This window comes from Bufo gargarizans, unplaced genomic scaffold, assembly GCF_014858855.1.
Source record: "Bufo gargarizans isolate SCDJY-AF-19 unplaced genomic scaffold, ASM1485885v1 original_scaffold_2115_pilon, whole genome shotgun sequence".
Taxonomy (NCBI): Eukaryota; Metazoa; Chordata; class Amphibia; order Anura; family Bufonidae; genus Bufo; species Bufo gargarizans.
The window spans coordinates 17139-38411 of NW_025334649.1; the positions used below are offsets into that span (position 1 = coordinate 17139).

A 21273-nucleotide genomic window follows, 5' to 3' on the forward strand; every position below is an offset into this window, starting at 1 on the left:
GCAGGTGGACAGCGCTCCGCGGACAGTGTTTGTACCGGCGCCATCTACTCACTAGGTCGGGCTCTGGGAAAGCATGGCTGGGTTGTTGTATGACGGTCTTGGTTTGGAGGAAGCCGACGATTCCAGGCGACCGGTATTTTGACTGATTAAGGAAAACCATCTGTAAGACGACAAAAGAAAGGAGCGAGATCAGAAAGAGAGGAAACTGTCATTTACACTGGAAACTGGAATGATTAACTAGTTCAAGACTGCACCATTCCCCCTTCATGAGCAGACACCTTTACAATTTTATTTAGTACATGTGGTTTGAGGTGAGCCTCACTACATAGCTGATCTGGGTCTACTAAGATCCACCAGCTCCTGCAGATACCCATGGGTTACCTAGAGATCACATGATCGGGGGCAGGAAGTGTCATGGCTGCTTCCTGAACTACATACAAGGTGCTCTTTGGGCACCATGTATACAACATCAAAGGGATTCTCTAGGTTTTAGTTTTTGATGACCTATCCTCAGGAGGGATTGGCGGGGGTCTGACTCCCAACATCCCCACGATCAGTTGTTTGAAGAGGCGGTGGCTCTCCCATGAACACTGCAGCCTCCTGGCAGCACAGCCTCGTCCATCGTACAGCGGCTGTGCTTGGTATTGAGGCCCAGGTCCATTCAGGTAAATGGGACTGAGCTCCTGTAGGCCATGTGACCAATGAACGTGACGTCACATGTCAAGAGGAAGATGCCCAAGCACTCGGGGAGCATCGCAAACTCGTTCTACAGCTGATCAGTGGGGCTCCTGGGAGCCGGACCCCTGTCGATCTCATTGATGAACTATCCTGGACTCCCTGAGGAAAGGTCATCAATATGCAACTCCCAGAGAATCCCATTAAGGAAGACAGGGACTGTGATATATTGACTTTGCTTTCTCTGTGGGGATGTTCCCGACACCCGGCTGCCCGCTCCCGGGTGTCCCCGCTCCCGGGTGTCCCCGACACCCGGCTGCCCGCTCCCGGGTGTCCCCGACACCCGGCTGCCCGCTCATGTATGTGCCAGCTGTTCCCTTTGCACTTACGCTTTCTTCTCAGACGTGGTCGGCGCCACCAGCTCGTAGATCTGCGCTCTGTCCTCCCACTTGAATAGGACAAAGAAGGCTTTGTTATCTGCAAGAGAAGATCTGTTACATCAGGACAAATCCAGGACAGCGATTTCAGTGGCCACCGTGTAATGCTTAGCTTCCCCTGTGGGGGTGCTAAACACTTCCTGCCCTGCTGCTCATCACTTTTGTCACCCTATGATCAGTTTATTTTCATGGAATCAATTACCCCCTTGAAGACCAGGCCATGTTTGGCACTAAGGATCTCAGCATTGTGGTGGTCTTAACTTATAGGTTATACATTTTTTTTTTGCAGGACCATCAACAGAAATGCAAAAAATTAAAAAATATAGACTTCTAGCACAGGTTGTTAGGATATGTTCAGATGGTGGATTTTCCTCCGCCGACTCTTCCTGCTTCATATGTGGAGGACACAAATCAGCCCCATTGAATAGGGTTAATCCGCGATCGGATCTGCAAATTCAAACTATAAATCTGCAGCAGAATTCCGACGTTGGCTTTCCCACTCCAGCACCTGGCCGAGATTGGGAGGCACTGCTGCAGACGGGGTCAGATGACTGGATTACAGCAATATTGGTAAAGACACTAGAATATATGAGAGACGGCTGCTGTAGAGCAATGAGAGTTGATGATTTCCCAGCCTTTACTTTACAGTTTCTAGAAAGTGACTCATGGGGCGGATACTCCCCTGGCAGGTAACGTCGGGGTACTGACCAGTAGCCACCTCACGGGCCATCGCTGTGTTCAGCTTGATGATTGGACTCAGCATGAGTTTTCCATCCGGGGCTGGGGTGATCGTCCGACTTTGGCACTTCAACACTAAGCGCTCATCTTGTTTTTGAAGCAGCATCAAGATGTCGTCCAAGAGAAGGACATGAACGTCTGAGGAGAAGAGAAAGAAAAGGGAGAAATAAGAGCCCGATAGATGTCACTAAAGAGAAGGACAAGAACGTCCGAGGAGAAGAGAAAGAAAAAGGGAGAAATAAGAGCCCGATAGATGTCACTAAAGAGAAGGACAAGAACGTCCGAGGAGAAGAGAAAGAAAAAGGGAAAAATAAGAGCCCGATAGATGTCATCCAGGAGAAGGACAAGAATGTCCGAGGAGAAGAGAAAGAAAAGGGAGAAATAAGAGCCCGATAAATGTCACTAAAGAGAAGGACAAGAACGTCCGAGGAGAAGAGAAAGAAAAAGGGAGAAATAAGAGCCCGATAAATGTCACTAAAGAGAAGGACATGAACGTCTGAGGAGAAGAGAAAGAAAAGGGAGAAATAAGAGCCCGATAGATGTCACTAAAGAGAAGGACAAGAACGTCCGAGGAGAAGAGAAAGAAAAAGGGAGAAATAAGAGCCCGATAAATGTCACTAAAGAGAAGGACAAGAACGTCCGAGGAGAAGAGAAAGAAAAAGGGAGAAATAAGAGCCCGATAAATGTCACTAAAGAGAAGGACATGAACGTCTGAGGAGAAGAGAAAGAAAAGGGAGAAATAAGAGCCCGATAGATGTCATCCAGGAGAAGGACGAGAACATCTGAGGAGAAGAGAAAGAAAAAGGGAGAAATAAGAGCCCGATAAATGTCACTAAAGAGAAGGACAAGAACGTCCGAGGAGAAGAGAAAGAAAAAGGGAGAAATAAGAGCCCGATAAATGTCACTAAAGAGAAGGACATGAACGTCTGAGGAGAAGAGAAAGAAAAGGGAGAAATAAGAGCCCGATAGATGTCATCCAGGAGAAGGACGAGAACATCTGAGGAGAAGAGAAAGAAAAAGGGAGAAATAAGAGCCCGATAAATGTCACTAAAGAGAAGGACAAGAACGTCCGAGGAGAAGAGAAAGAAAAAGGGAGAAATAAGAGCCCGATAAATGTCACTAAAGAGAAGGACATGAACGTCTGAGGAGAAGAGAAAGAAAAAGGGAAAAATAAGAGCCCGATAGATGTCGTCCAAGAGAAGGACATGAACGTCTGAGGAGAAGAGAAAGAAAAGGGAGAAATAAGAGCCCAATAGATGTCACTAAAGTGAAGGACAAGAACGTCTGAGGAGAAGAGAAAGAAAAAGGGAGAAATAAGAGCCCGATAGATGTCACTAAAGTGAAGGACAAGAACGTCTGAGGAGAAGAGAAAGAAAAGGAAAAAATAAGAGCCCAATAGATGTCATCCAGGAGAAGGACATGAACATCTGAGAAGAGAAAGAAAAGGGAGAAATAAGAGCCCAATAGATGTCGTCCAAGAGAAGGACAAGAACGTCTGAGGAGAAAAGGAAATCAGAGCCCAAAGGAAATGCACGACGCTTACCGACAGATTTGTCTTTACTGACTCTCCACGTCAGCGTTCCTTCATAGATCAGGTTCTTCTTTGTGATGTCGATGTTCTGGAAAACATAAAATCGAAATTCCTTACAGATAAACTGGGATGACGACAGATACAAGAAGGAAAAAACTTAGAGAGAGAGGGACCTTCCATCCACCCCTCAGATGCAGCAAAACCTCCCCAGAAGACCACCATCTTATGCAGGGCAGATTTCCTGTGACAGATTTTCATCCCCACCTTACGTTATGCACTACGACCACCTCGTTTAAGATGACCACCCACCAATGCAATTTTGGGCGGTTAGCAATATTCCATTGTATTGAACTCCAGCAAGACCCATAACATGGAGGACGAGGGCTGTTTTTCTGCACGAAGACTTGTATTTTAATGGCAGCATTTTAATATATGACTTTAATTTATACTATTTGGGATGGGGGGGGGGGGGTTTAAAAAGCATGGTATAAGTGAGGACGGGTTCAATAGAAGGTCTATGAGCTGGTCTCAGCGCCTGGAACTCCGCCGATCAAAACCTCTGTCATCATGACATATCAAATGTATTTTTAAAGGTCCAGGGACACAGAGTCATGGTACTTTAGAATATGGCCGTGAAGAGGAATTTTTTACAGGAAAAGGGGTTTGGTTTATTTTTTATTTTTTTTTTATTTTTTAAACTTTAATGAATGAGGAGTTGGCCACACAATCAGATGGTGCTACTACAGTTTATTCTGCCTCTGGCAGGGCCTAACAGGAGCTCAAATATGGCAGCTCTCTTGGGCTTCGTTAGGCTGCTGGTTGCTGAAACGTGTTGCTACCTTGAGATGGGGAGCAGATGAGGCGACAGGGGGAGCGGGGGAGCCCCCCTGTAACTGCTAAGACTGCTATTCACTGCAGCATCTGAAAGGGTTAAATGGTCAGGAACAGAGCCAGCTCGAATCCCGGCCCGGCAGGCTGTATATTACTGCTGATGAAGCATCCCTGCGCTGTGAATGTATGGCCCAGCCGCCAGCACCATACAATACAATACAGCGCAGGGCGGGAAGGGGAGAGGAGATGGAGATGGGTCCCCAGACTCCCCTGGGAACCCCAGGAATTCAATGAGACGTTACCTTGAACTCGCTGAACAGCGGGTCGTTGCTCTGCTTCAGGTTTGACATATCGAGGCGTCTTTGGTAATCAATCAGTTTCTGCAAAGATGGAAAACAGCGAATTAAAACGCCTCCGCAGACATGTGACCAAATATGGCCGATATATATACCGCCCTCTGCGACCGCGGCCGATATATATACCGCCCTCTGCGACCGCGGCCGATATATATACCGCCCTCTGCGACCGCGGCCGATATATATACCGCCCTCTGCGACCGCGGCCGATATATATACCGCCCTCTGCGACCGCGGCCGATATATATACCGCCCTCTGCGACCGCGGCCGATATATATACCGCCCTCTGCGACCGCGGCCGATATATATACCGCCCTCTGCGACCGCGGCCGATATATATACCGCCCTCTGCGACCGCGGCCGATATATATACCGCCCTCTGCGACCGCGGCCGATATATATACCGCCCTCTGCGACCGCGGCCGATATATATACCGCCCTCTGCGACCGCGGCCGATATATATACCGCCCTCTGCGACCGATATATATACCGCCCTCTGCGACCGATATATATACCGCCCTCTGCGACCGCGGCCGATATATATACCGTCCTCTGCGACTGCGGCCGATATATATACCGTCCTCTGCGACTGCGGCCGATATATATACCGTCCTCTGCGACTGTGGCCGATATATACCGTCCTCTGCGACTGCGGCCGATATATACCGTCCTCTGCGACTGCGGCCAATATATACCGTCCTCTGCGACTGCGGCCAATATATACCGTCCTCTGCGACTGCGGCCAATATATACCGTCCTCTGCGACTGCGGCCAATATATACCGTCCTCTGCGACTGCGGCCAATATATACCGTCCTCTGCGACTGTGGCCAATATATACCGTCCTCTGCGACCGTGGCCGATATATACCGTCATCCACAGGACCTGGTGAGACTGAAGGCTTGTAAAGTAGACGACCGCCACCTCTGGTCCTCTTACCATTTTGTTCTCCATCTCTCTCACTTCGGTGTTGACGTGGTTCAGGATTTGCCGGCAACATTCAGCCGCTTTCTGTACCTTCTGCTTCTCCTCTTCTTCCTCTGTTATTAGACGACATCAGGTCAGTGGAGGAGAAATGCAAGAAATCGCCATCAGCAGAAGCTCCGCAGATCTACCCACACAACGCTAAGCAACGGCGGCGATACAGACGCGGCCAATCAGAGGCTACACATCTGTACGTTTATTTTAAAAAGGTTCCGCACAGTATAAAACAATGCAGTGCCGATCCTCCGCTGCGCACTTTCCAATGCGCCGCCGCCAGGACGCAGGTGCCGGGGGATCAGTATTATTTTACACCATAAATGTCAGACTATTATAATCGTCAGACAGTGATGCCCCATGGCGCCCCAGGCATCCTCACCGGTCAGGTTAGCGATGTTCTGCAGCAGGAGCGGGTATTTGGTCAGTCTCTGCATCTCAAATGGAATAATGTCCTTCAGCTGTAGACGCCGACATTGTGGGTTGCTCTCGGCTTCCTGGGATGGGGGGGTAGAGATGGCAAGGTTTAGTCAGAAGAAACAAAAACTTCTAAAATGTCGGAAAAACCCTTCGTCCACAAAAACCAGCGCCACTCTTTCTGTGGGCGGTGTCTGGTATTGCAGGTCAGCCGAAAGTCATGGCAATGAAAGTGAGCTGCAATAGCAGACACAAGCCACAGAGCGGCGCTGCTTCTGGTCCAGTCTAGTCCTGAATTCACATAAGATCAGGACAGAAGACGGGGGGGGGGGATCAGAATACAACTCTCCACCAGGGAGGTCCCCTGGAAGCTCCGCTGGTGCCGGTGGACACATGGTGGGCCGTCAATTATAACGAGCTAAGCATGCGAGCACAGCACATTGGAGGGTCTCAATGGTTGGACCCCCACTGACAGGGCGTTGGTGGGATATCGCTATCCCAAGGGGCTGATGGAGAACCACTAGTTACCTGAATGAACTGTGTGAATCGAGGATCTTTCTTCTGCTTCTGCTTTAGTTGTTCCAGAGCGAATGGTTGGCGACTGCAAAACCTTGAGGAGATCTTCTGAAACCAGAGTCCTTCAGTACCATCAAACTAGAGGAGACAGTGAGAGGCGTCAGTGCTCGAGGCCCAGCACCCACCGCCTGCTTCCCTTCATATACTGCCGAGCAGGAGGCCGGAAGAACAGGGTTGCCTGGAAATCCTCCCCAGACATTAATGACTGCGTCAACGAACGCCCGAGAGGACGCTCCCCAGAGGGAAATTACTGAAAGCAGAGAAGTCACCAACACAAGGTGGAAGCAACAAGAATCCAGAAGCAAAACCTCCTCATTATTACTACAGTCTATACCAAAGTGTACGACACCATATCACTATGAATATAATCTACGTAGTAATAAATAACTGGATACTCCAGAGCTGCACTCACTATTCTGCTGGTGCAGTCACTGTGTACATACATTACTTATCCTGTACTGATCCTGAGTTACATCCTGTATTATACTCCAGAGCTGCACTCACTATTCTGCTGGTGGAGTCACTGTGTACATACATTACTTATCCTGTACTGATCCTGAGTAACATCCTGTATTATACTCCAGAGCTGCACTCACTATTCTGCTGGTGCAGTCACTGTGTACATACATTACTTATCCTGTACTGATCCTGAGTTACATCCTGTATTATACTCCAGAGCTGCACTCACTATTCTGCTGGTGCAGTCACTGTGTACATACATTACTTATCCTGTACTGATCCTGAGTAACATCCTGTATTATACTCCAGAGCTGCACTCACTATTCTGCTGGTGCAGTCACTGTGTACATACATTACTTATCCTGTACTGATCCTGAGTTACATCCTGTATTATACTCCAGAGCTGCACTCACTATTCTGCTGGTGCAGTCACTGTGTACATACATTACTTATCCTGTACTGACCCTGAGTTACATCCTGTATTATACTCCAGAGCGGCACTCACTATTCTGCTGGTGCAGTCACTGTGTACATACATTACTTATCCTGTACTGATCCTAAGTTACATCCTGTATTATACTCCAGAGCTGCACTCACTATTCTGCTGGTGCAGTCACTGTGTACATACATTACTTATCCTGTACTGATCCTGAGTAACATCCTGTATTATACTCCAGAGCTGCACTCACTATTCTGCTGGTGCAGTCACTGTGTACATACATTACTTATCCTGTACTGATCCTAAGTTACATCCTGTATTATACTCCAGAGCTGCACTCACTATTCTGCTGGTGCAGTCACTGTGTACATACATTACTTATCCTGTACTGATCCTGAGTTACATCCTGTATTATACTCCAGAGCTGCACTCACTATTCTGCTGGTGCAGTCACTGTGTACATACATTACTTATTCTGTACTGATCCTGAGTTACATCCTGTATTATACTCCAGAGCTGCACTCAGGTTTTCCCATTGGCGGTCTCTGGTATTGCAGCTCAGCTGGATTCTCTAGAATGGATAAGTAACTGCAGTAACAGACAAGGCCCACATAGTAGAGTGGCGCTGTCTCTAGACTGGACAGATATGAGGTATTTCCAGATCCTCGCCCTGATCTGCTTCTGGAAGACCCCACTCACCCGATGCAGCAGCGTGCTCCCGATCTCCTGGATGATGGAGTTATTTTCCTGGCGCAGCTTCTTCAAGTTGTCCAACAGCAAAGCTGCAAAGTGAGAGAAGAAGTCATAAGACGGGAGTGGCGAGGAGCCCGATGAGACCTCTCCTGACCAGAACTAACTCACCATGCGCCTCAATCAGGTCATCAAGACTTGGAAATATGTTCTCCACCTCCACGGTGGGGACCCAGACGTTCTTCATGGGAATGTAGAAGATGTCATGTAACACGCGGAGCATCCGCACGTGAGCGTGCTCAGTGAACAGCAGTTCTAGGGCAGAGGATTGGTTACAATTAGTTGCCAGTATACTTTGTCCCTTCAACACTCAACAGTTCTCCATTAGAATGCCTACAAGGACAACCCAAAGGAATCCACCCTGACCTCCTGAAGAAATGGGATCCACCTAGTTACATCCAGACTGAAGACAAGTTATTAAGGGGGTTGTCTCATCCGAGTTGGGGGAGCTGCGCTGCAGGGGAAACCTGGTGGTCCATGGTGTCCATCCATGTCAAACAGGGAGGAACCCCCATCCCTCTATGAAATCAATAATATGCCCTTGGTGGTCAAGGCCCAGGTTTGTCTTTTTTAAAGGGGTTTTCTGGATTTCACATTATGGACCATCAATGTGTGATCAGAGGAATGGCAGAATGATTGGGACTTATTGGGGAGTTATGACCCCTTTATTTAAGTATCGTGAGATCAGTACACTAGTGGCCGTGTCTGATACTGCAGCTCGATATTGGACACGGGAATCTGTACTACAGCTGGAGCCCCTTCATTATGCTGATCAGTAAGGGCCCCTGAGTTAGGACTCCCAGTGAACACACATTAAGGGCCTACTCACACTGATCTTAGAAGAACCTTTAATGCCACGTGATGCCCAGAGAAACCAAAAACTGTGTTCAAGTATTTATTACAAATATGAAGGGCCTTGGACACAGACCTAGCTGGGCCCGGGGTGACCCCATGGGTTTCTCTATGTGTCACTAGACCCAGAGCCATTCATACCATTGATGACCTCTTGCCGCTTGATTTCACTTTTCTTCAGCCTGAGGAGTGTTTCAGGGGGGACGAGATCTCTCCAATTTGGGGGGTCGTTCTCGGCCTCCAAAACGCGCGGCTCAGTCTCCTCAGACTGGGGAAGCAGAAAGGACTGCTGACCTTCTACGCTCCCTCCAGGCTCCGGGCTATAAGAAAAGAGGCCACAAACCATAGGCTTAGTCAGAGCTGACATAACTTGAGGAACTACGACCCCACGTGGACGTAGACATTCAAAGAACCGGTTCAGTTTGGAGGTGCTCTACACAAACTGTGAGGCACAGCATGGCCACTGTCTGTAGACTGACTATATAGTTTTTATGTACCTCCACATTCTTCAAAAAATTGGACAGAAATCTCACTCAGCCCTGAAGCCGTCCTCTTCCATTCCACTTATTTCTTAGTATCTTGGTTTTTGGGAAGTTGGGTGACAACCAATATGGCCACCATTTCAAGTACCGCAAGTACCTCAGTGGCCGCCAACTATAACATAGCAGTTGATCATGTAGTATTACAGAACGCCCTTCACCCTCGAATGTCTGCATAGCTAGAAAGACTCACTAAGCCTGACAACAGCTACCATATTGGGTGCCACCAAGCGACAGATATAACTAGGAAACCTGAGACTCCATCCAAGAGAACACGTCATCCACCAAAGCCAAAAGAACTAAGACGTCATCATGGTGATGACCAGAGCACTGGAGGCTCTTCAGCCGAGGAAAATCTGGAGGAGGGCAACAGGGAATGGAAGAGGCGCGGTGCATTTAGTTTGCATGACAACACTCTAAACAGATTGGGTCTCGACTGTATGGTGGCACCTGATGCCAAAGGACGGAGGAACGGGCAGAACCCCTGAGCTGCCATCCATCATCACGTAAAGTCTTGTCATGCAACTTTTTGAAAGAGAGAAAATTACATTGCAGTAAATACAAAATGTCAAAACACAATTTAAAAAAAAGATTATCCGGAACGAGATAATACTCCCAACGTACGTGAGGCTGCCAGATTTTGACTTGCTTGACGAGGCCTGCATGTCGTTGGCTCGGGCGGCAGCCTCCAGATCCACATCGCTGCGAGAGCGCGTCTGCTTTCCTTTGGCTGAACCTCGCTGTGAACGCTTGCGCTCGTACACTCGTAAGCTCTCTGAGCGCCCCAGCTTACTAGAATGCCTGTCCGATGGAAGCCAAAGAATCGGTGGGATCCCGCACATCACCGAGCAATGAGGAGCAGATGGGGTGTGGTGGCAGCAGACATGCAATGGAGGAGCAGACAGATTTGGTCAGGAGATGAACGAAGGACATGAGGGGAGCAAAGAAATGGAAGAAGAAGAAGAAGAACGGGAGCAAGGGGGAGGTCAAGCAGTCTGAGGCTGGGGAAGGGAGTTGGGTTGTGAGGGGGTGACGCCACATAACAAGTGTGCAGAGTATGAGGGGGAAGAGCAGACCAGGGCAAGGGGTGAAGAAACAGAAGCGAGGGTTTGGCAGCATCCATAGACCATCAGTCTAAATGTCCACAGTGCACTGGAGAAAGCGCCTTAGATACGGTCATCTCATGCATAACCTAAAGACCATGTAAAAGCAAATAGACTGGTATTGACCCCAATAGGATATCCCCTGATTTTAGGCTGAACCTGTCTTATATGTTGTCCATCATCCCACCACAAAACGGCCTATGACATTCAGAGCAGCACAAGTTGACTAGAATAGCTTCTGCCCATGAAAGACAAGGATTGAGCTCTAAATCCGACCAGACCCCCGACAGCCAGTGACTGAAGACCCATTTGGCTGACAGCTCTTCGTCCCATTACATACGGTCGCCTGCTGAAATCCAATATGCCCAACCCTTCTTTCCTCCGACACCCCAGGCTGAGGTGTACGGCTAGCCTAAGGCACTCCGCTGCTTCAGAAGGGGGTGTCCATTGGTACTATCTGCGGACATTGTGGTATCAGAACCTGGGACCTCCAGAGGATTTTCTGGTCCTCTGCCAGGTTGCTCTGACCTCTGATTGCTCTCCATTTATGTTCCTGCAGTTGAGGGCTCCTGCACACGACCATATCCATTTTTGCGGTCTGCAAATCGTGGATCTGCAAAACACGGAAACCAGCCAAGAGCATGCCTCCATATTTTTACTTCTCCTGCAGAAATGTCCAATGCTTGTCCTCAAAATAAACAAGAATAGGACATGTTCTATTTTTTTGTGGGCCTGCGGAACGGACTTATGGATATGGAGGGCACACAGGTGCCCCATGTGGCCCCACTGAAATGAACGGTCGCATCTGATCTGCAAAAAAGTGGATCAGATACGCACCTAAAAAACGGGAGCGTCTGCCCGAGCCCTTAGTCTGATGAACGCCTGCAGGGCGATGGGGCGTTAACTTTTGGTGGCTGCTATGCCTGCTATGATCATGGGTTTCCTTCAAGATTCACCATCCCTCACTGACCTAGCAGTCTGAACAGACTAGAGCTCTTAAAGGGGTGTTCCATAAGCGATCTAGAAAAGAGGTGATAATTGTCAGTCACTGGGGCCCCCATGAACATGAGAACAGTGGTCCCAAGCCCCCGTTCTTCCTAACTAAACCACAGCGCCCAACTATCTCTGCCAGTCCCATAGCGTGCACGCTCGACCACCACTGCATTCAAACTTCTCCTGATTATGGTCGTACAGTGATGAGGGGGGCCGGACCCCCGCTCTAGTGATCGGTGGGGGTCCCAGAGATCAAACATTTATAGGCGATTGTGGAAAACCTTTTAATGAACCCTGAAGAAGTTCCTTGTGACAAGACGGGTTGGTAAATAACGTAGGACCTATTTTGTCCTCACAGGCCTGGGCAGCTGTTCGGGGGCAGCAGTAAAGGCAGCGGGGTCTGCAGATCAACAAAGGGAGGAGAGGGGGAAAGTGGGCGCAGGGTGTAATACTTAGCCAGGCTCTATAACAAGCCGCTAGCAAATCTCCTGGGTACCAGCTCACAAACATGCACTGACCTTTTCTTCCGTCTGTGAACAGAGCAGGTAAGGGTTAAATCATTCCATGCAAACGCCCTACGACATGCACTGGAAGCTCAGCAGACGAGGGCGCCACATCCATGAACAGGACCACGGCCTTCACGTGACCTGAGCCGCGACAACACAGGACCTGAAGCATGACGGACACAGCAGACTAGACAGATCTACGCCCAATACAGATGACAAGTCTGGTCCGAGACCAGGCAAAGGGGGAAGGCGTGGACTGTGGACGCGTCACGTGGACTGCAGAGCAAACAGGACGGACGCGTCACGTGGACTGCAGAGCAAACAGGACGGACGCATTAACTGAACAGCATCCAGCGGCTGGAGGACTCGGACCACAGGTGGCTGAGTTGCAGCGCGGTGGTAGCTGGATTTTCGGCTTTCTTCATGTAACGAATTGCCGGAGCCGAAGCTCCCAGCACAGACTCCTTTCATGGACAAGTGGAAGATCTGGAGCTGCCTGAGCCGTCCACGATGTTCGGGTGGAGTAAACTTCATGGAGCCCACGTACACAAAGCCCGTGAGAGGTGACATTTCTTCCAAAGCAGACAGACGAGGTAAAAGCAGAATCATCCATCCATTGACTTGGATAGTAAATGCAAAGTTGAGGAAACCATCAGGAGGCAGGGAATGCGTACATAACAAGGCAGCAGGAACTGGGAGACATGGGGTTGCGGCTACGCTGGAATAATCTCTTTAGGCATTGGACTACCTGCGGCATCTTACCTGTCGTTTTCGGCAAAGTCTTCCTGTTGTTCTGTCGGGTAGAACTCTGTGGTCGGAGAACCTTTGGACACGTCAGTGAAATCAAGAGAAGATGTCCCATCAGACACTGGAAGGGGAAGAAACACGCAAGATATGTGCAATATTGTAAGTAGAGGGACAACCCCAACCATACACTGCGAGATCCACCCAGGAGAGCGTCAGCAGGTAGGGCAAGAGTCCTGCAGCCTGATGTGACTGACCTGTGTCACTGTCGCTGGGCTCGCTGGGTGGTGGGTGTATAGTCACAGAGACTCCCGGGTCAGGACTGTCGATGGTGGTCTTGGGCTTCACTGTGTTGCTGTCGCTTCGGTCAAAGTTCCTCTGCCCATGACTGAGCTTCCTCTCGGGAATGGCCGGCTTATCAGCTGAGGGAGCAGAACAAGGGGCGTCAGACAAAATATACTCGTACACTAAAAAAAATCCAAACATTATCCCCCGTCCTCGTGACCAAAGAGAAATCAAATATTGTTAGTAGGTAAGATAATAAAGGGGGTCTCTGCCCGCTCCGGGGGTGGGGGACTCTTGAAAGCCACAGTCCCATCAACCAGTATTCATGATCTAGTTGGACAGAAGTCATGCATCCCACATTGCTCTTGCCAAAGGGAGCTAAATTTCCTCAAGAGCGGGGTAAAGGTTTCCAGACTGTCGGGGCGTGCTCTGATGGACTCATGAGGGGCGTGCTCTGCAAGACGTGAAGTCAACACACTGCACAATCGAACACCGGTCTATTTGCCCCCCGAAATACAACCACGGTTTTAAGCTCTTGGTGTACTTGGTTTGACCGGGACAATCTGCTGGTTTCTAGGACTGAGGCTTTACACATAGAGCGGTATTCAAAACTCGTCCAGTCATCAACAGGTTAAGTGCATTAGTCAGAAGTGGCCCCCATGCTGCAAAACAACTCCCCCCACCCCTTCCCCCTGTGGTGAAGTTTGGTACATTCCATCATGCGTCTGGTTGAGTGAAGCTAGAAACATGGTGAGAGGAGGAGGATGATGAAGATGAGGAGCAGGAGGTGGAGGAGGATGATGAAGATGAGGAGCAGGAGGTGGGAGAGGAGAATGAAGATGAGGAAAAGAAGGAGCAGGAGGAATGGTACCTTCAGCCTCAACCTTTGTCGGTCTGGTCTCAACATCTGTGAAAAACACAGGAGGAGCAGAGAGGAGAAAAACAAAAAACAAGCCATGAAGATGAGCCGGGATGAGAGAGCACCACCCACCACCCCGCGCCAACAGCAATGCGGTGGAGCCGTCGGTGTGCACAGCCGAGGAGCACCCTGCCTCCTTCACTGTGCACCCCAGACAGAGAAGCCGTCACCTCTCCTGACATGTCTGCTGCAGTAAAACAACACCGGAACGCCGCAGTCTGTCATTCCTCTGTTGTTCCTCCTAGAAACAGATGTGTAACTTGGCAAGTGGGTGTTACCACTGTCAATAGGGTGCGCTTACACCTTCGGCAATCGGTGCTGACTGTGTAGGGACACACCCAGTGATCAATTTATTAAACACATTTCCAGGAAGAGTAACAGAGGAATTTGAAAATGCAGAATTGTAAGCGATGAGGCTCCTGTTATTTTATGGGGAATACGAGTATCTTGTAAATCAGACATGTCCGGAGGGAGGACGCGTCCACCATGAAGACCAAAAAAATCACCAGTGAACCCCACCCTGAGCGTCATCTCCTGTGTTCAGTCTAACTGGGTGACAACCACTGCGGCTGCCCCAGCAGGGTTGTCAGAGGTATACATCACCTCAATATTACTCATGTCACCAGGTGACTGCACCAGCGGCCATGTTGGGTGTCACCCAGCTTTACCAGAACCAGATAGCAACTGAAAACATAATGTTACTGGTGATTTTCTGATCATGAACGCCACCATGCACGAGCGCCACAGAATCCTAGAGAGGAGAGCGAGGGGGATGGAAGCAGCACAGAGGAGCCGCAGGGAAGCGGGGGAGGGGATAGCCGTTAAAACAGGCCGTGCTTGGTATTGCAGTCACATTCACTGAAATGGGGTTGAGCTGCAATATCAGACAGAAGCCGCACTTTACCCCTGCAGCGCCCCTCCTGGACACCTATTAAAACATGATTTTATCCCAAATATGTAGAATTAAATAATAACATTATAGTCTCAAAAGGTGCCCAGGAGTCACTGAGTTACTTATGTACTAATCCTGTATTATACTCCAGAGCTGCACTCACCTGACTGCTGGTGCAGTCACTGTGTACATACATTACTTATCCTGTACTGACCCTGAATTACATCCTGTATTATGCTCCAGAGCTGCACTCACTATTCTGCTGGTGCAGTCACTGTGTACATACATTACTTATCCTGTACTGATCCTGAGTTACATCCTGTATTATACTCCAGAGCTGCACTCGCTATTCTGCTGGTGCAGTCACTGTGTACAGACATTACTTATCCTGTACTGATCCTGAGTTACATCCTGTATTATACTCCAGAGCTGCACTCACTATACTGCTGGTCTGGTCACTGTGTACATACATTACTTATCCTGTACTGATCCTGAGTTACATCCTGTATTATACTCCAGAGCTGCACTCACTATTCTGCTGGTGCAGTCACTGTGTACATACATTACTTATCCTGTACTGATCCTGAGTTACATCCTGTATTATACTCCAGAGCTGCACTCACTATTCTGCTGGTGCAGTCACTGTGTACAGACATTACTTATCCTGTACTGATCCTGAGTTACATCCTGTATTATACTCCAGAGCTGCACTCACTATTCTGCTGGTGCAGTCACTGTGTACATACATTACTTATCCTGTACTGATCCTGAGTTACATCCTGTATTATACTCTAGAGCTGCACTCACTATTCTGCTGGTGCAGTCACTGTGTACATACATTACTTATCCTGTACTGATCCTGAGTTACATCCTGTATTATACTCCAGAGCTGCACTCACTATTCTGCTGGTGCAGTCACTGTGTACATACATTACTTATCCTGTACTGATCCTGAGTTACATCCTGTATTATACTCCAGAGCTGCACTCACTATTCTGCTGGTGCAGTCACTGTGTACATACATTACTTATCCTGTACTGATCCTGAGTTACATCCTGTAATATACTCCAGTAATGTAATAGGTAATGTATGTACACAGTGAGTGCACCTGCAGAATAGTGAGTGCAGCTCTGGAGTATAATACAGGATGTAACTCAGGATCAGTACAGGATAAGTAATGTATGTACACAGTGACTGCACCAGCAGAATAGTGAGTGCAGCTCTGGAGTATAACACAGGATGTAACTCAGGATCAGTACAGGATAAGTAATGTATGTACACAGTGACTGCACCAGCAGAATAGTGAGTGCAGCTCTGGAGTATAATACAGGATGTAACTCAGGATCAGTACAGGATAAGTAATGTATGTACACAGTGACTGCACCAGCAGAATAGTGAGTGCAGCTCTGGAGTATAATACAGGATGTAACTCAGGATCAGTACAGGATAAGTAATGTATGTACACAGTGACTGCACCAGCAGAATAGTGAGTGCAGCTCTGGAGTATAATACAGGATGTAACTCAGGATCAGTACAGGATAAGTAATGTATGTACACAGTGACTGCACCAGCAGAATAGTGAGTGCAGCTCTGGAGTATAATACAGGATGTAACTCAGGATCAGTACAGGATAAGTAATGTATGTACACAGTGACTGCACCAGCAGAATAGTGAGTGCAGCTCTGGAGTATAATACAGGATGTAACTCAGGATCAGTACAGGATAAGTAATGTATGTACACAGTCACTACACCAGCAGAATAGTGAGTGCAGCTCTGGGGTATAATACAGGATGTAACTCAGGATCAGTACAGGGGGGGATGGAGGCAGCACAGAGGAGCGGCAGGGAAGCGGGGGAGGGGATAACCCGGGATCGGCATGCAGGCCCAGCACAGAACAGCCAGAACACCTTATTTAAAGGGCATCTTGGACAATCCCAATGTGGCTTCCCTTTAAGGCTTGAGGCGCTCCCCTCGTCAGGGCAGACGGGTGACGTGCATTTTGGGAAGTGTCCTCCTTACACAATGCAACGTCCAATCCTCTCATGTAAGGAAAGCTGCAGGAGGAGGGCAGCCTGTCCACAAGCTTGCTGACTGTTTCACACCTGTGACTGCAGGAGTATAATAAGGGGCGTCTTATGTATTTATACATATTTGGGATGTGCCCCGGGTCTCTCAGCATTGGAGCATGGATATAGGGGGAGGGGGTCTCGTCATGCGAGACGGGATTGTCCAAACCAGCCTTTTAAGGGGGCGGTTATAGATTAGAAAAACGCAATCTCCAGGAACAGCTCCACTCTGTGGCCATGACTGGTACTGCAGCTGATTACGGAGAGAAACCGGCCTGCGCAATATAAAAGTCATGAGATCGCAGACCCCCCTGTTATATATCTGTGCACGTGCGTCATGTAACATGTAACACGCCCGCTTCATGTGTAAGCCACCAGAGTCGCCACACATCGCCCTCTACTCACAGTGCGGGGTCTCATTGCGGTTCCAGATGCTGAAGGGCTTCTTAGGTTTCAAGTTCTCGTCTGGCTTCTTCGCAGACACCTAGAAAGAGGACGAGACAGCGGGAAAGACGGTGACCAACCAAAGGACTGGAAGACAAAGTCAGCTCTGCTACATCCGTGCAGATGTCAGGGAATGACGCTGTGCTGACTGGCAGGAGACGGACTCGTTATATGAGAGAGCGGCTGACACACTGTAACGAATCCTGCACCTGGTTTAGTTCAACATGGTCTGGAGGTAAAAAAATATAATAAAAAATTGTTCCCATTCACTGACAGCAAGCAGAGATCTTAAAACATAGTAAGAAATTCAGTCGAAAAATGATAAAACGGCTGTAATACGTGGCCGACTATAGCGGGTCACTCACCATGTTCCTGAAGAAGCCGCGTTTGGACTTCTTGCTATCCGCCACCTTGGTCTTCACCCCGATGTGCTTCATGTAGGCGGCGATGGCGAGGACGATGGCAGAACTGCGGCGACAAGAATCACAAGGCCCGATGACCTCAAAGAAAAACCACAGGCGGCATGCCCGAACCTAACCCCGTCACCGCGCGTCATCTTCTCCTCCAATCACAGCCGCCAGCAAAGCGCAGAACTGGAGCGGCATGTAATACCGCGCTTCTCCAGGAGGGGCGCTGCAGGGGTAAAGGCCGGCTCCTGTCTGGTATAGCAGCGAATGCGACTGCAATACCAAGCACGGCCTGTGGTCAACAGTGGCGCTGTATTATAAGGAATGAGCCGAGGTTTCTCCTAGGATTCCCCCGGGGGCTGCACGGCGTTCATAGTACCCACAGACGGTCAGGAGCACAACATTACCTTTTCTCCTCGTCCGGCGAGATGTTTGGGCTGTAAAAAGAAGAAGAACCCGTCAGCGACCACCATGAGTCAGTACCGCCCTCTAGTGGCCGGCTGTACGCAGCGCTACATAAAACGCGCCGGGCGCACACACTGGATTATTGGACGGCAACGCAAAATACAAAAATAGAACGTAAACTTTTATCATTCAGTGCTTTAATGGTTAATGGATTTTGTGTTACCCAAGCGCCGCGGCTCAACCACAGACGACTGAGGGCGGCGGACGCCTCTGGGGCAACGTCACGGATTATTATCGCCTTCTACACATTTTGGGCTAAAAATCTATTTAATAAAGTTTTTCGACAACTTTTCCTCTGCAGCTTCACGGCTGATGGAGTCGCTCGAGCTTCATCTCCACCTTCCCTGCGGCTCCGAAACACTCACAGCTGCAAGGGTTAATGAGCGGCCAGGAGTTCAGAGACAAGGGCTGCAGACACTGGGGAGCAGAGAGCGACGGTCTGCAGGTACATGGAAAGTGAACCAGGGAATACTTCAAAACTTTTTAATAAAGATCTATTAAAGCAGGATTTTATCCCAAATATGTAGAATAAAATATCATCATAGTCTCCAAAGCTGCTCAAGATTCACTGAGCTACTTCTCCTGTACTAATCCTGATGATCTACTCCAGAGCTGCACTCACTATTCTGCTGGTGCAGTCACTGTGTACATACGTTACTTATCCTGTACTGATCCTGAGTTACATCCTGTATTATACTCCAGAGCTGCACTCACTATTCTGCTGGTGCAGTCACTGTGTACATACATTACTTATCCTGTACTGATCCTGAGTTACATCCTGTATTATACTCCAGAGCTGCACTCACTATTCTGCTGGTGCAGTCACTGTGTACATACATTACTTATCCTGTACTGATCCTGAGTTACATCCTGTATTATACTGCAGAGCTGCACTCACTATTCTGCTGGTGCAGTCACTGTGTACACACATTACTTATCCTGTACTGATCCTGAGTTACCTGCTGTATTATACTCCGGAGCTGCACTCACTATTCTGCTGGTGCAGTCACTGGGCACATACATTACTTATCCTGTACTGATCCTGAGTTACATCCTGTATTATACTCCAGAGCTGCACTCACTATTCTGCTGGTGCAGTCACTGTGTACATACATTACTTATCCTGTACTGATCCTGAGTTACATCCTGTATTATACTCCAGAGCTGCACTCACTATTCTGCTGGTGCAGTCACTGTGTACATACATTACTTATCCTGTACTGGTCCTGAGTTATATCCTGTATTATACTCCAGAGCTGCGCTCACTATTCTGCTGGTGCAGTCACTGTGTACATACATTACTTATCCTGTACTGATCCTGAGTTACATCCTGTATTATACTCCAGAGCTGCACTCACTATTCTGCTGGTGCAGTCACTGTGTACATACATTACTTATCCTGTACTGATCCTGAGTTACATCCTGTATTATACTCCAGAGCTGCACTCACTATTCTGCTGGTGCAGTCATTGTGTACATACATTACTTATCCTGTACTGATCCTGAGTTACATCCTGTATTATACTCCAGAGCTGCACTCACTATTCTGCTGGTGCAGTCACTGTGTACATACATTACTTATCCTGTACTGATCCTGAGTTACATCCTGTATTATACTCCAGAGCTGCACTCACTATTCTGCTGGTGCAGTCACTGTGTACATACATTACTTATCCTGTACTGATCCTGAGTTACCTCCTGTATTACACTCCAGAGCTGCACTCACTATTCTGCTGGTGCAGTCACTGTGTACATACATTACTTATCCTGTACTGATCCTGAGTTACATCCTGTATTATACTCCAGAGCTGCACGCACTATTCTGCTGGTGCAGTCACTGTGTACATACATTACTTACCCTGTACTGGTCCTGAGTTACATCCACATACAGAGTGCAGCTCTGGAGTATAATACAGGATGTAACTCAGGATCAGTACAGGATAAGTAATGTATGTACACAGTGACTGCACCAGCAGAATAGTGAGTGCAGCTCTGGAGTATAATACAGGATGTAACTCAGGATCAGTACAGGATAAGTAATGCATGTACACAGTGACTGCACCAGCAGAATAGTGAGTGCAGCTCTGGAGTATAATACAGGATAATTGCATTTAGAAAACAAATTATATGGAATTGGAATACCGCTCCCAGGGGCTGCCACATGTACAGAATATGGGGTAACATCGCTTAGTATACCCATAACTATAATTACTGATGTACTGTGATCCTCCAGACGGGCTGGGAACACTAGAGAGGGAATTACTGGAGAGCGGCCCATACTGTTCCTGCGCAGGGTCCTCTGCTGTCTACACCTGACCCCGGGGGGCTCTATAGTCAGCGGCCCATATACTGTTCCTGCGCAGGGTCCTCTGCTGTCTACACCTGACCCCCGGGGGGCTCTATAGTCAGCGGCCCATATACTGTTCCTGCGCAGGGTCCTCTGCTGTCTACACCTGACCCCGGGGGGCTCTATAGTCAGCGGCCCATATACTGTTCCTGCGCAGGGTCCTCTGCTGTCTACACCTGACCCCCGGGGGGCTCTATAGTCAGCGGCCCATATACTGTTCCTGCGCAGGGTCCTCTGCTGTCTACACCTGACCCCGGGGGGCTCTATAGTCAGCGGCCCATATACTGTTCCTGCGCAGGGTCCTCTGCTGTCTACACCTGACCCCGGGGGGCTCTATAGTGAGCGGCCCATATACTGTTCCTGCGCAGGGCCCTCTGCTGTCTACACCTGACCCCGGGGGGCTCTATAGTCAGCGGCCCATATACTGTTCCTGCGCAGGGTCCTCTGCTGTCTACACCTGACCCCCGGGGGGCTCTATAGTCAGCGGCCCATATACTGTTCCTGCGCAGGGTCCTCTGCTGT

At 48.8% G+C, this 21273-nt stretch overlaps 1 protein-coding gene across 7 annotated transcripts in view; it reads right to left on the bottom strand.

Annotated features, from left to right (window-relative positions):
* ARHGEF1 (Rho guanine nucleotide exchange factor 1) overlaps nt 1–21273 on the bottom strand; it is a 71084-nt gene that overhangs the window by 13557 nt on the left and 36254 nt on the right. For 3 of the 7 annotated variants that reach the window (XM_044274892.1, XM_044274895.1, XM_044274899.1), the window contains 19 exons: nt 18347–18376; nt 17898–18000; nt 17494–17572; nt 14082–14117; nt 13183–13347; nt 12944–13049; nt 12194–12205; nt 10204–10380; nt 9182–9360; nt 8300–8443; nt 8138–8220; nt 6493–6618; nt 5930–6044; nt 5509–5609; nt 4515–4592; nt 3394–3469; nt 1821–1988; nt 1065–1152; nt 53–160 (listed from right to left, as the gene is read on the bottom strand). In XM_044274892.1, the coding sequence (XP_044130827.1) occupies nt 53–160; nt 1065–1152; nt 1821–1988; nt 3394–3469; nt 4515–4592; nt 5509–5609; nt 5930–6044; nt 6493–6618; nt 8138–8220; nt 8300–8443; nt 9182–9360; nt 10204–10380; nt 12194–12205; nt 12944–13049; nt 13183–13347; nt 14082–14117; nt 17494–17572; nt 17898–18000; nt 18347–18376 (1974 nt within the window). The remainder of the gene's footprint in view (nt 1–52; nt 161–1064; nt 1153–1820; nt 1989–3393; nt 3470–4514; nt 4593–5508; nt 5610–5929; nt 6045–6492; nt 6619–8137; nt 8221–8299; nt 8444–9181; nt 9361–10203; nt 10381–12193; nt 12206–12943; nt 13050–13182; nt 13348–14081; nt 14118–17493; nt 17573–17897; nt 18001–18346; nt 18377–21273) is intronic. The other 4 variants (XM_044274893.1, XM_044274896.1, XM_044274897.1 and 1 more) reach the window with 4 other exon arrangements.